Source organism: Lepisma saccharinum, chromosome 21 (genome assembly GCF_977018435.1).
Source record: "Lepisma saccharinum chromosome 21, izLepSacc3.1, whole genome shotgun sequence".
NCBI lineage: Eukaryota > Metazoa > Arthropoda > Insecta > Zygentoma > Lepismatidae > Lepisma > Lepisma saccharinum.
In genome coordinates, this window is record NC_139249.1 from 35,835,367 (window position 1) to 35,848,212 (window position 12,846).

Here is a 12,846-nt window from a genome sequence, read left to right on the forward strand (position 1 = left end):
AAGTCAACAATATGCGGAAACAGCGTGAATAAAAACAACACGGTGAACATAAGCATTTAAGAAACCTCGTCGTTAATTACTGTACAGTTTAATGAAGTTGCTTACGTCACAACGAAGAAAATTACCGGTACTTGTGTTACGGGCTTTTTAAGTTCGCATTTTTCCTACACGAAACTAAAATGACGATGCTCTTCAACCTAGCATTAACATTACAATAACAGGAATAAAGTTAGAAAGAAATATTTATCATCATAATTACTACAAAAATAATTCATGAGGACCATGCTTGAAGTCTTTCCGCTGCGGTGGTCTAGCGCGTTCGATTCACAACGTTGCTACCTTTATGTTTATCTCTTCATCAATTTCATTTAACCATTATTCATCTTCATCATAGCGATTAACCTAAAGAGGTAGAAAAGTTAAAATTGTACATTTTTCTGTTTATTTGGTTAGTATATGTCTAAACCTATGTGCTAAAGTGAAAAAAAAGCTATTCACGAATGATCGAAATTTTTTGTTTATATATAAATGTTGCCCCTATTCGTGATTTTACTACTAATTCTTGGATTTTTATTCCAAATGCGAATTTCTAATGCCAATTGCTTTGCAGTTTTTATATTTATCTATATCATTCCTTCCCAGAATTCTATGATTCGTTATTTTTCTCAGTAATGGGAAACAGAAATGAAATTTAGTAGGTTCTGTCTTCCTTACGCAGTGATGCAGCTGTTCCAGTGATGAAGTTCCTCGAAGGAGTTCTGGAATTTCTTTTTTTGACTGGACGTAAGTTGCTGTTCGATAACCGGTTTCATGACGTCTACATCGACGAAATATTTGTCTTTCATTGACTGTTTCAAACGTGGGGAGAGAGAAGACTGTGTTATCTGTTTACCAGCGGCATGAGGCCTTGCATTATCGGGAAGGAGAATGGCATTGAGCGGACCGGTCAAGTTCAGGTCGATGATTAACATTCAACAGTCGCCGTCTATCACACGATACCCTGTGCATCAAAAAATGCAATCTGCATGGTCTTTGTCTTCAGTGGCTATCTTGAGGTTATTTTCAAGACGAGCGGCTAGGGACAGCCTTAGCAACTTGGGAGATATTGCTAACGGCACGAAATCTGATCTGCTTAACCTATCAACGTAGGCATATAATATCAGAAATAAGCATGTAAATAGGTTAACAGGTTACGTTTTGTTTATTTAAGCTATTATATGCAGACGTGGATAGGTTAGGCAGGTCAGTTTTGGTGCTGTTAGCATATATTTCACAAGTTGCTATACCTGCCGCAAAATTAGTTTGGTATTGACACTTGAGAACCACGTGTTGAAATCGGGTCTACGTCAGTGCGGGAGGGTGGGTTGCTGGCATGCGAGCCAATCAAAATCTTCCCAGTGCTTCACCCAGGCCCTGGTTACCTAGCAACAGAAAAAGTTTTTCTCGGTGTTGCCGCCTATCGGGCGATTCTTCCTGCGATCAGATTTCATGTTGTTGGGAGAGGACGTGTTGTTTGTTTGTTGCGTTGCTTTACTGTGATATTTTAACCAGTCCGTTTGTTTAGTGTTTATTGAATTTAGAGTATTCTTTGTTGTATATAGCGTGTTGTTTTAGTGTGTTATTTTTTGTACGTAATTTTCTGTGTTCTTGAGTGAGTCGTGAGCTTGTGTGAAGAATGTCAAGCACAGGAGGCAATACTCGAGATGACAATGTACCAAAGAGGCCATGCACTAAAAGAAAAGGAATTCTTCTCAAAGGACAAACGCGGGAGATGGTTTGTTCTGAGCGCAAATAATTTGAGCAAGAGAAAAACAATGGGGGTCCAATCATTTCTGTAAACAAAGTTCTGGACAGGACTGCTGCTGCTTTCGGCGTGTCTAAGAACACTATTGTTACCATAGGGAAAGAAAAATATAATGTGGTAGAAACAAATAAATAAATAAATGCGAGGCTTCAAAATTGGAAACCCCAGGAAAGAAGAGGAATATCAGTAAACGCGTGACAAATTTAGATACTTTTCAGCAAGATGCTATTCTCGCCATATTTACTCTTATTATAGGAGGAAAGATCATCCCACTGTTGGGAAACTGCGCGTTTCGTTGAAAGATTCGACATTTTTTCAAGGTGGGGAAACATCTTTAAGGACAGTCATAAAATATCTGGGATTCTCATACAAAAAAAAATAATGGACCCAAAGTAAAGTATGGAGGCATATGGAGATGTGGAGGTAGAGCTCCACACATTCTCGACCTCGACCTAGGCCATATTATGGAGGTGATGTGGTTCACCAACCGCCTTTACCCCAGGTTTGCCCCAGGTACTCACTTGGGCTGAGTCGACCCCGGAGCCGCTCGGGATATTTGAAAAAGTTCCACAAACCACCGCGGGTCTCCCCCGTGAAAGTCAGACGCCCCACCAACTGGACTTTGTGCACTTCAGTTGCGGTATAATTGAAAGACGGGCAGACTTTAACGGCGACTTCGGAAAGAAATGATTATTGAATGTGTGTATACAGAATGGATTGAATAGGTAACCTGTAAACCATGCTCGTTTCATTAATTCGTTCATGTTGTAAGGGAGATGGAAATGAATAGAAAAAACAATAACACATTCATCATTGTTGTCATCGTTGTTATTCCATTTTCCTCGAAAAACAATAACACATTTCATCATTGTTGTTCCTTTTCATAAGACGTTTTCCTCAACACAGCGTCAGACGGCTGCAGGGCGTACTGTACCGCATGATATGGCAACACCGTGACGCGTGTTCCTTCAGCTCTCAATACCAAACTAATTTTGCGGCAGGTATAAGGGTGTTGCTAGCCGCTCGTGTTTTCAAGGACTGTGATCAACGACCTCTCCTTGGCCGTTTGATGTGCGGATCGCATTGATAGTACGATGTTTCATATGTTCGGTGTTTTCTTAGTTCTTCGCCTAAACTGTTCGTGAAATGTCCCTTCAAGACCTTGAGCCTCATTGGAACCTCTGTGCAACGAAGGCTGCTTCTCATTCCCGGAAAAACACCAGTCCGGGAACTTCTGGAATAAAGGTTGGTTGTAGCGAAGTATCTTTACATTCCTCGCGCAAGTTTTTAATGGTGTACTGCAACATCACCTGTGAGCATTCGCATGTTGCGTGCTGAGAGAAAAGAATATTCACAGACTACTCCCATAGCTGACAACTTCCGTGAACACGCGTTGCAATCATTGCGGTAAACATTGTCCTCAAGTTCGACATGACATGTGACCTTGAGGTACGCACAACATTCTCACGTAAGTCACACACACACAATACTCGAATGCGAAGCCATAAGGAGTTGAAGAATGCATATAATAAACGTGGACGAAAAACTTTTGGTGTGGTTATCGATGTTTAAGGTGTGAAGGTCATCACGAAAACCAGGAAGATCCGTGACAAACAGTACGCAATATTTCTTTTGTACTTTGAAGAATTGAAGACAGTTCACGAGCAATACGGAAATACTGTCTAGGTTGTTCATACACTTGAGTTTATTTCTTCTACAAAGAAACTGGCGAAAAGATGTAACCTAGTTATAGTATGACGTTTCTTCAAGCTTTAGTCATGGTAAAATTACCCGTCACTCCCTTGCGGTGAACACGAAATTTAACAAGTGTACTCTGAGATGACAACTGTTATCAGTAGAGGGCGGATTTTTGCATATTTACATGTTTTTTCCCTCGGGGAAAATTCACATGCTTTCAGCAGATTTATTCATTTCGCTTGATTGGGAACAATCTGGCAAAGCTTTATAGTGCATACCTATAAATGCATATTTGGGCGATTCTCTACGTGATGCACGGGACATTCGCACATGGTTAAATGAGTCTGGTATGGTGGTTAATTGATATTGCATTGATCTTTCATATTCATTGTTTTTAATACTGGGTGGTTGCTTACCATATGCCAAGAAATAAAATCCTTTCTCAAATTAACAATACAAAATTAAATAAAAAAGCTGTGTGATGCACGGGACTCAGATAAACATGTGTTGTTTTTAATTTATTATTTCTGTGATTTGAAGAAGTTTCAGGGTACCATATTTAGACACAGTTTGCTAAAGACTTTGTACTACAATATGCGATGAACAACATTTTTATATTTAAAAAAACAAATTTTTAATATTTTCTTTCCTTGTGTGACGCACAGGACATTTAATATGTGATGCACGGGATATTTCTCTCCTTTATGTTGTCACTCCACTGCAGGTGATGTCTGTCTCCATAAACTCTCTCAAAAGGTGGCAACACTATTTTTAAAGTATCTCAATGACAAAGGATTTGGTATTTTAAGCCTTTAAGAAAAATTACCTCATAAATATATTCAACTATATGTTATTTAATTCTGCATATTGGTATTGCCGATTTACAGATAACAGCGTAGGACTAAACTCCTGTATCCTAAGGACTTTCCCGATGGTGCAGTGGTAGCGTCGTCGCCTTGTAATCAAGGGGCTCCGGGTTCGATACCCGGTGGAGGTACATGGTTCGGATGCCACTTTAAACTGTAGGTCCAGTCCCGATTAGTCTTACTGTGCATAAAGTGGACTTAAAGCACCAACTCAATCAATCAATCCTGTATCCTGTACATTGTTTACAGCTGCTTCAACATTCCATGGTGAATGTCAGATATATATCTTGTGTGCTAAGATACATGCTTTAAGGTAAAAATACTGTTACTTGCTTTGTTGGTACTCTGTATGAAGCAATTGATCCTAAATCATAGACCATCGCCAATATTGATGAAGTTATATGATCGAATGAACGAACATCTTCAGATTTCAAAAATAAAAGGCCTTGTTTTTGCAAGAACGTGGTTGCAAATACAGAAAAACATTAATGCGGAAGTATTTTGCAACTTCACATGGGAAGGGAGTAGTAGATGGAATCAGCGGACAAGCAAAATCACTTATTCGTACTCATGTCATGAGCAAAAGTAAATCTGCACCAATTGAACAGGTTACTTCAGATTTTTCAGAAGTAATTAGAAATCTCATGCCCAAAACTAAAGTTATTTTGATAAACGAAGAAGCATTTCACGAGAGAGAAGTTAGGATGATGCTCGGGCAATTGTAGGCACCAAATGTATACATACCATCAAAGCTTCTCAAGCTAGATATTTATATACCCCTGAGAACGCTCCTCCTCATGAATTAGAAATTCATGTGAATGCGAGTGCAGGGTAGAGTACTGGTGACTGGGACGTACTGACGACGAACGCTATCGCGGTGCAGTTGCGAGAAAGATTGCTGATGATTATGAGATATCCGTAATGGTGAAGGCTGGTGATACCAACCACTTGGCCGGCCCCTGTGGCGAAGTGGTTAGCACATCGTGCTACGACGCCTAGGGTTCCGGGTTCCAATCCCGTCTTGGGTATGGGTGTTTGTAAGTGTCCATTCATAAATTTCATGATATCATCACTGATCCCGATCTCCGCAATTAGCCAAAAGTGGCAGAAAAACGAAATAAAATAAACCAAACCAAATCAATTAAATCAAACCAACTACTGGAAGTGGCCTTTGAAGACTAATAAGTTACTGTACCCAAACAGGCAAAAAAAAGGCCTCCTCTCAAAGTTAATTCCTGAGGACAGTTCAAGTTTCAAGATGTTATGCTTTGAAGTGTGATGCATGGGACACGAAAACCATTTGCACTGGTGTCTCAGTGGCTTGAATGAAATTGTAATAATTCCATTTCCAGTACTTCATGCTGTGTATTGAAAGTATATTTTAGTTTCGAAATGTTTTCTACAAAAAATTCTTTCTCCACAAGAAAAAATTAATATTTTGCGTGATGCACGGGACATGGCCGCGGAGTACTTTTAAAATGCCAGTTTTGCAGTGTATTAAAATACTAGTAATTCGTTTATTTCCATATTCAATATGCAGCTAAGTAACCCTATATTTGATAAATAAAAATAATTCAAATATGTTAATGATATATATCTATACAAATATATCCGTACCTGAGGTAACGTTTTAGAGTTTTTCACTTGTAAATTGACCTTCAACTTTACAGATGTTTATTTTTTAATATTTTCTAATTTTGTTTTTCATAATGGTTTGGATTCTACTCTACCTGAATATCATGAATATGAAATTAATATTGAAACTTTGTTATTTGATATTCTGGTTTCACTTTTCAGAGAATTGCCCATTTGAGGCGTTAGTGCATATTTGAGCTTAAAGTGCATATTTTTCCCATTTATTGGAAGCAATGTAGTGCAATAATTTATTTCAAGTATGTATCTTCGCTTCCATCTTATTGTCCTTTGTGTCAAGAGTGGCCTAAGTCGCCCTAGTTGGGTCGAGTAACAGGAAACTACAATCGTTGCAAAGATAAAGAAAATCACCCTCTTACTGGGGTGATAGTTCTAGGCGATAGTGACTGCAGGGCAGGGCCGGCGAAAGGGAGGGGGCGAACCGTGCCACCGCCCAGAGCGGCAAAATTTGAAGAGAAGAAAAAAATAAGTCTATTGAAAACTTGAAAGTTATTATATTACGCGAAAGTTAATATATGCCAACCCACCGTTTTGAAGGAACATACAAGTAGTCTCAATTTAAAAGCACTGAGTGCCACAAGGTGGGAAAGCGGATTCGATGCCTTAACTCCGTTGAGATATCAAGTGGGAGAGGTCTATGATGCGCTCCTTCAAAAAATTGCCAACAATAAAACTATCCAAATGGTCGCACATGAGGCTCAGTGTATTGCAAACCAGTTGCGTGGCTTTACATTGCTTTGCTCACTAGTTATCTGGTATGACTTTTTACTCCACGTAATGTAATGAGCAAATGTCTTCAAAACATTTATCTACGATGTGTTAGATGAATTTTTGCAAACATATCAGCGCTTTGAAAAAAGCAGGAGTGATGAAAAATTTCAAAGTTTCTTGGACGCCACTTGGCAGCCTGGCAAGGCCCCCCGGCGACCTGTGAGTCCTGGTTGATGAGAAAGAATTGGCATCGAATTTAGATATAGATGATCCAAAGATAGGCAAGACTATACAGGGCCGAAATCGAAAGAAGAAGCAGTTTCAGTATGATGAAACGGTACAAAGTTTATTTTTATTACCAGGTCCTAGACGATTATTTTAACTCTAAGGCGAAATATTTGAGCAGCTTAAACATCATAGTGAATTTTCAATTTCCTTTATGATATTAGTAAGCATAAAGAAATGCCATCTGATCTTTTGTCTGAAAAGTGTAGAAAACTTGCCGGAAGGCTACTGAATTAAAAGATGAACTAAAAGTGCTTTCGGCTATAATAAAACAATTACACCAAAGGAGACCTTAAATTGATAAAGGGTCATGATTTTGCACCTAATGTGAGTGTAGAAATTCGAATTTATTAACTTTGTCGGTAACCGTGGCAAGTAGCGAACAAAGTTTCTTTTCTTTTTTTTTGGAAATTAAGGCTAATAAAAATACTATCTTCGGCTAATCATGTCTGAAACACGCTTGTTCCCATTGTATGCAAGGTAGCATTATACGAAAAAATTACATGCAAAGGTAAAGGTAAAGTTCCCTGTGCATATAGCACCATGTCTTGAAGGCACATTTAGGGGATGTGGGGGTAGGACCACACACATTCTCAATCTCGGCCATTTTGGAGGTGATGTGATCATAACCACTCTCCGGCCCCCTTTACTTCCCAGTGTTGCCCCCAGGTACCCATTAATTTGAGGTTGGGTAAACCCCAGAGCCGGTTTATGCGGGGACAACGCAGGAAAGAATTCATACGTACTTTAGATCACCCACGCGGAATATCCTGGAATATTACATGTAATTCTTTTAAAAATCCATTCATATATCACAGACCTACAACGGTAAACATATGAAGTCAAGCCTTCATTTATTTCCTAATACTTGTTACATTTAAGATACGTTTAAGAGAGAGAGAGAGAGAGAGAGAGTTTTCATAAAATATAATAATAATATCAAATTAGTGTCGCATTTTTAAAAGTTTAACTGTGGTCGAGCGAGATATCCTTTTGTGCTTAATAGTATTGAAATAACGTAACAAATTATCATTATTTATTTTATAGTTTGATGTTTTACTGAGGAATATATTGATTTTCAATTTCCCGTTGCTGCATTATGACTGGGGGGGTTCAAAAGGGACAGCGCCATCTGCCACCACCGCCCAGGGCGGCAAAATTACTAGCGCCGGCCCTGCTGCAGGATGGTATTATTTGTTGGGTAGCTCTTGATACGTTATCTTCGTAAATCTGTGAGAGCGACTGTGACTGAGTGGTGCATGTTTGAGGAGAGGATCAAGGGTGCATTTCCCATCTGGTTGCAATTGTTCATCTCGTGGGTGGATACTACATAGCTATGTATGCTTAAACTTCCAAAGAATGTACTGGAACCTCCCCTCCCGACTTGGAAATATTTAAAATACTACAGTGTTGGCAGGCCCGTACCCAAGGGGTAGCACGGGGCCATGCCCCCCTCGAGCCATGAAAATTTTTAATTTGAACGTATAGAAACCTATGAAAATAACGTTGATGATATTTCAAATTTTGCAAGAATTTCGATTTCTTTTCTTGCACAAATGAATGGGCTCCAGAATTCTGCAGTCTGCAATATTTGGCAATTTTTAGTTTTATAACCCTTGATCCACGGTTATCACACATCCCGATTTAGTTGGGAAAGTCCATTCCTTTCAATCCATGTCCCGACTTTTTTCGTCTCGGCTCGGACACTACGTGCTATAAAGGAAGACTCTTGTGCCATTGCAGACATTGTACTGGTTATGTAGGACTTTCTATAGAATACTGTATACATTTTAAAAATTGTCTGAATTTTTTTATAGTCAAAAACAGTTGTTTGACACTCGAGAAATATGAACCCCTTGTGGTTTCTTCTATTACAGTTTCACTAATTTTTCACATTAATTTGCATAAAGGGGAATTTTGTATGCGTTTTACATTAGGAAACAAAGGTTCCTCAATGACTGCAATACCAAACCAACCATATAAGGTTTTAGCTCTCCACCAGTACCGCAAGGTCTGGTCCCTTTTCGCCGCCACAGAGCAGAAGCATACAACCTTTATCTTTCCCCAGCATCAGGGTTTTTTCTGCAACTGATATCGATTCTGCCAATCATAGAATGGCTTACGATTATATGTAAATAGGAGAATCCACTTCGCAATAGAATCGTTGCTTGATTTTGGGGGGCAAAAGATTGCCTGAAGTACTTTCAACAGATATTGTTATTATCCCAAAATGCTCAAGAAAATAAGTACAATATTATTTACGAGATTCAGTCAATCTGAATTTATTTTACTACAAATTTTATTCTATTCCACTTGTACTTGTCTTGAACATAAATACATGGGGTGTGACCATACAAGACTGACAACTTTCACAGTGTGTGGAGGACATCAAGACGAAAAAATTCGATGTTGCAAGACCCTGCAAATTGCATTTTCTATTCCACTTGATGCAACTCCATTTAATAGCTTCTTGGTTGCCACTGGTAACTTATTTTTACTGTCAAATAAGATTCCAAAAACGCAAAAAAAGCGAAACAATATTTTGCCAGCAGAGACGCTGCCAAGGTGAAGTCACTTATCTTAGCCGTTCCCTTCAGATAATTAATTTACATGGTTCGCACTGACCTGAAAGTCCTGGACAACTGGAGGAGTCAGGAAAACCGGGATAGGAGTGAGAAGGTAATTGGAAAGAAAGGATTTTTTTTAAAGCGTTCAAATCCTGGAAAAGTCAAGTGAATTACATGATTTTTGTTTGCCTGCCAGAATTTGTAACCGAAAACACTTTTCGTTTTATCTTCCCAACAATCTTCCTTTTTTGTTAAAATTCCTTCTTTTTATTTTTCATTTATTTTAAAAAATGTTCAACACACTTGATTCATTTGATTAACTTGCAGAGTTGAAGTGCAACTCTAATTCATTAGCATGTTAAATCATTATACAGTAGTCTGAAAAGTTACGTAAAATGCCTGGAAAAGTCAGGAACTATGATTTTTCAAAATGGGTGAACACTCATCTATCAGCGTACAAACATATGATGCTACTCGTAGGCTATTTTTATTATTTAATTTTTAAAAATCGTAGGTTAGAAAATGTCGTTCTTCAAGGATTCCCAGCATCTAAATGAACAAATGTCTCTACTATATGGTTACAACATTAATACACAAGCTGTGCCTCCTTAGAGAAAATTTATAAAATCCGCCCTTGGGTCTGCCCCCCCCCCCTGAAAAAATCCTGGGTACGGATTGTAGATAATGTACGTGATGCATATTTTGCTCTTTTTAGTGCAGATAAATCCTTCCCTTAGTTATCAGAGATGAGGAAATTACAGAACATGCAATACAATTACGTAAGTATCTGTACTACAGTCTATGTGTTTCTGTCACTCACAATCCACGTTCAGATGATTAATTACTAGGGCTCGGAAGTTGAAGACCTATAAATTGCCAAAAAAGACCTATAAAAAGACCTAAAAATATAAAAAAAAGAACCTAAAAACGGAAAAAAGGACGTATAAATGTGATCCAAATTAATTAATAACTTCATTATAATTAAATTTTTAATGAATAAAAAATACAAAATTCTGGTGGTATGGAATACACAGTGCGAAAAAACTGAAAGGTTCAAAACAAGATAAAGCTGCCACTTATAGCGCGACCTTCCAGACAAGTTACGGTTAACGGACCTTGTACCGTACCTGCTTCAGTCGTCCAAAAATGTTTTTCTTTCGTTTCAGGGATGGTTCAAATATATTTGTTTCTTTCTTTCTTTTTATTTCTTTACTACAGAAAGGATGTTTAAGAGGTGATGAACTGATGATGATTCGAATTGAGAATGGGCAGTAAAAACGTAGTCGAAAGAAGGTGAAGTTGCAAAAAAAGCCGTTAAGACCTTAAAAAAGGCTAAAAAAGGACCAATAAGTCAAAAAACGCCGAAAAAGGCAAAAAAGGACAAATAAAACCCACCTTTTTCTGGCCTACCTAGGTAAAATGACCCAAAATGAACATATATTGTGTTAGGCCTCGTCTTCGGACACTAGGGGAAAGAAAAAGATTTTTCCTCAACTTCCGAGCCCTAACAATAACTATTAGCGCTGATTTACTGTTTACATAGATAGACTTAATGTACAATCAAACATTGTCTGGCAAATTCAAAACCGCAAGGGACAAAATTAGATGAACTGGAAGAATAGGAAATGTGATGACTACGAAAGGAAAGCTTGCTTCCTTTTCCTGTCTGTAAAAGGAAATTCCTCTGTGTACGTAGACAGAACTTGACTTTTCATCTGCTGTCGATGCATTTCTTCGTTCTTACAAACTGGAAAGAATCATTTTCCGGGTTCCATGCTTCAGTACGGAGAAGCCTTGTTTCAACTAAGACATTTTGAATTCATTAATGTTTGTTTAAACTGAACAATAGATCAGCTGCGGAAGCCTGTCCGCAGTTTCAGATTAATTTAAGAGGATATTGTATACAAGTTGGAGTTTTTATTAAATCTGACAAACCAATTAATATAAGCATTAAAATAGCATTTGACGACACACACGCACTTCAATCGTCGGAAACAATTTATATATGCTTCCAAAATTTACCCACACATTACAAGTATTACTGTTCGAGGCGACAGCACTGACCCTGTAGAATCTGGGAAAATTTGTGTTGTCGTGGAATCATTAAAACAGGCGCTAAACAATTGCCACTGCTTATATTCCTTATTGAAATTAATGGACGAAAGGCGGCGTAAAAGCTGTTAGGTCCAAAATAAAAGAATGAATAAAAATCAAATTACGCAACAAAAATCGAGCATTGTAATGGTGGCTATCTCTCCGTCTCTAAAAAAAATAGAAGGAAAGAAGTAGATCAGGTCTAGTAGCTACCTAGCCAAGTTTAACATATAAGTAAATCTACTCCATGTGTCGTATGTGCTCGCTTTGCACGACAGTTGTGCAAAATGAATAACTGTGTCAAAAAATGAAGAAAAGAAGAAGACATTATAAAAGGCCAAAATAACAAATAAGAAGACATGGCACAAATCTTGCCGAAACTTCAATATGTAAAGGAAAACGCCAAGGTTCAGATGAGATGAGATAGACAACCTAATATACGTTAAATAAGGATTAAGAAACCGTATAAAAGTGACAACCAAACATACTTACCTAGCAGTTTTATACATGCAGGACAGCAAGCACAGACAGTTGTGTTTGGTTTTATATACCCTCCAGGACAGTCCTCAGGTTTCAACTCCTTGCAACGGATTTTTGAACATGGATTTGGTTGACATATCGATACAGCACTGGCAACTTGTAGCAATATCGTGGAGAGAACCAACACTGTAAAGATAAGGCACCACTGTTATTATATTTATAACGGCAATGCATTAATAACAAATTTACATTCTAATTTATTACTTGAGCCTATTACATCAATCCAATCCTGTATTTTATCATTCACAAGGATGTCAGAAAGGTCTTATTTTTAACGAAGAAGCTATTGCTTAGAAAAAGATAGGCTGGCACAAAAACCAGAAAGAATTACTCTCTATTTTTTATTCTTGAAAGAATATAAGACTAATATATTCGAAGTAGTACACTGATACTGAAAAATGTATCTATGATTTTCATATTTCTAATGTTCAAAGCAGCAGCGGCGATTGGGTGCCAAAACTGGGAGGGAGGGGGCAAGAACAGTTTACTTTCTCTTGGTAGACAAGGCAAAAGTCGCAAAAAATGGGAGGTAACTTCCCCCCACGTCGCCACTGGCCCAAACTAATTAACATCAAAAGATTGATATCTCATTAACGTCTCTCTTCTTTAACTTCCTTGTTCCTATTTC

The 12,846-nt window shown here is 38.0% G+C and overlaps 1 protein-coding gene across 1 annotated transcript in view; it reads right to left on the reverse strand.

Moving 5' to 3' along the window:
* LOC146003998 (uncharacterized) overlaps window positions 1-12,846 on the reverse strand; it is a 59,951-nt gene that overhangs the window by 39,949 nt on the left and 7,156 nt on the right. The window contains exon 2 of the mRNA XM_083142545.1: window positions 12,171-12,344. Within this exon, the coding sequence (XP_082998671.1) occupies window positions 12,171-12,344 (174 nt within the window). The remainder of the gene's footprint in view (window positions 1-12,170; window positions 12,345-12,846) is intronic.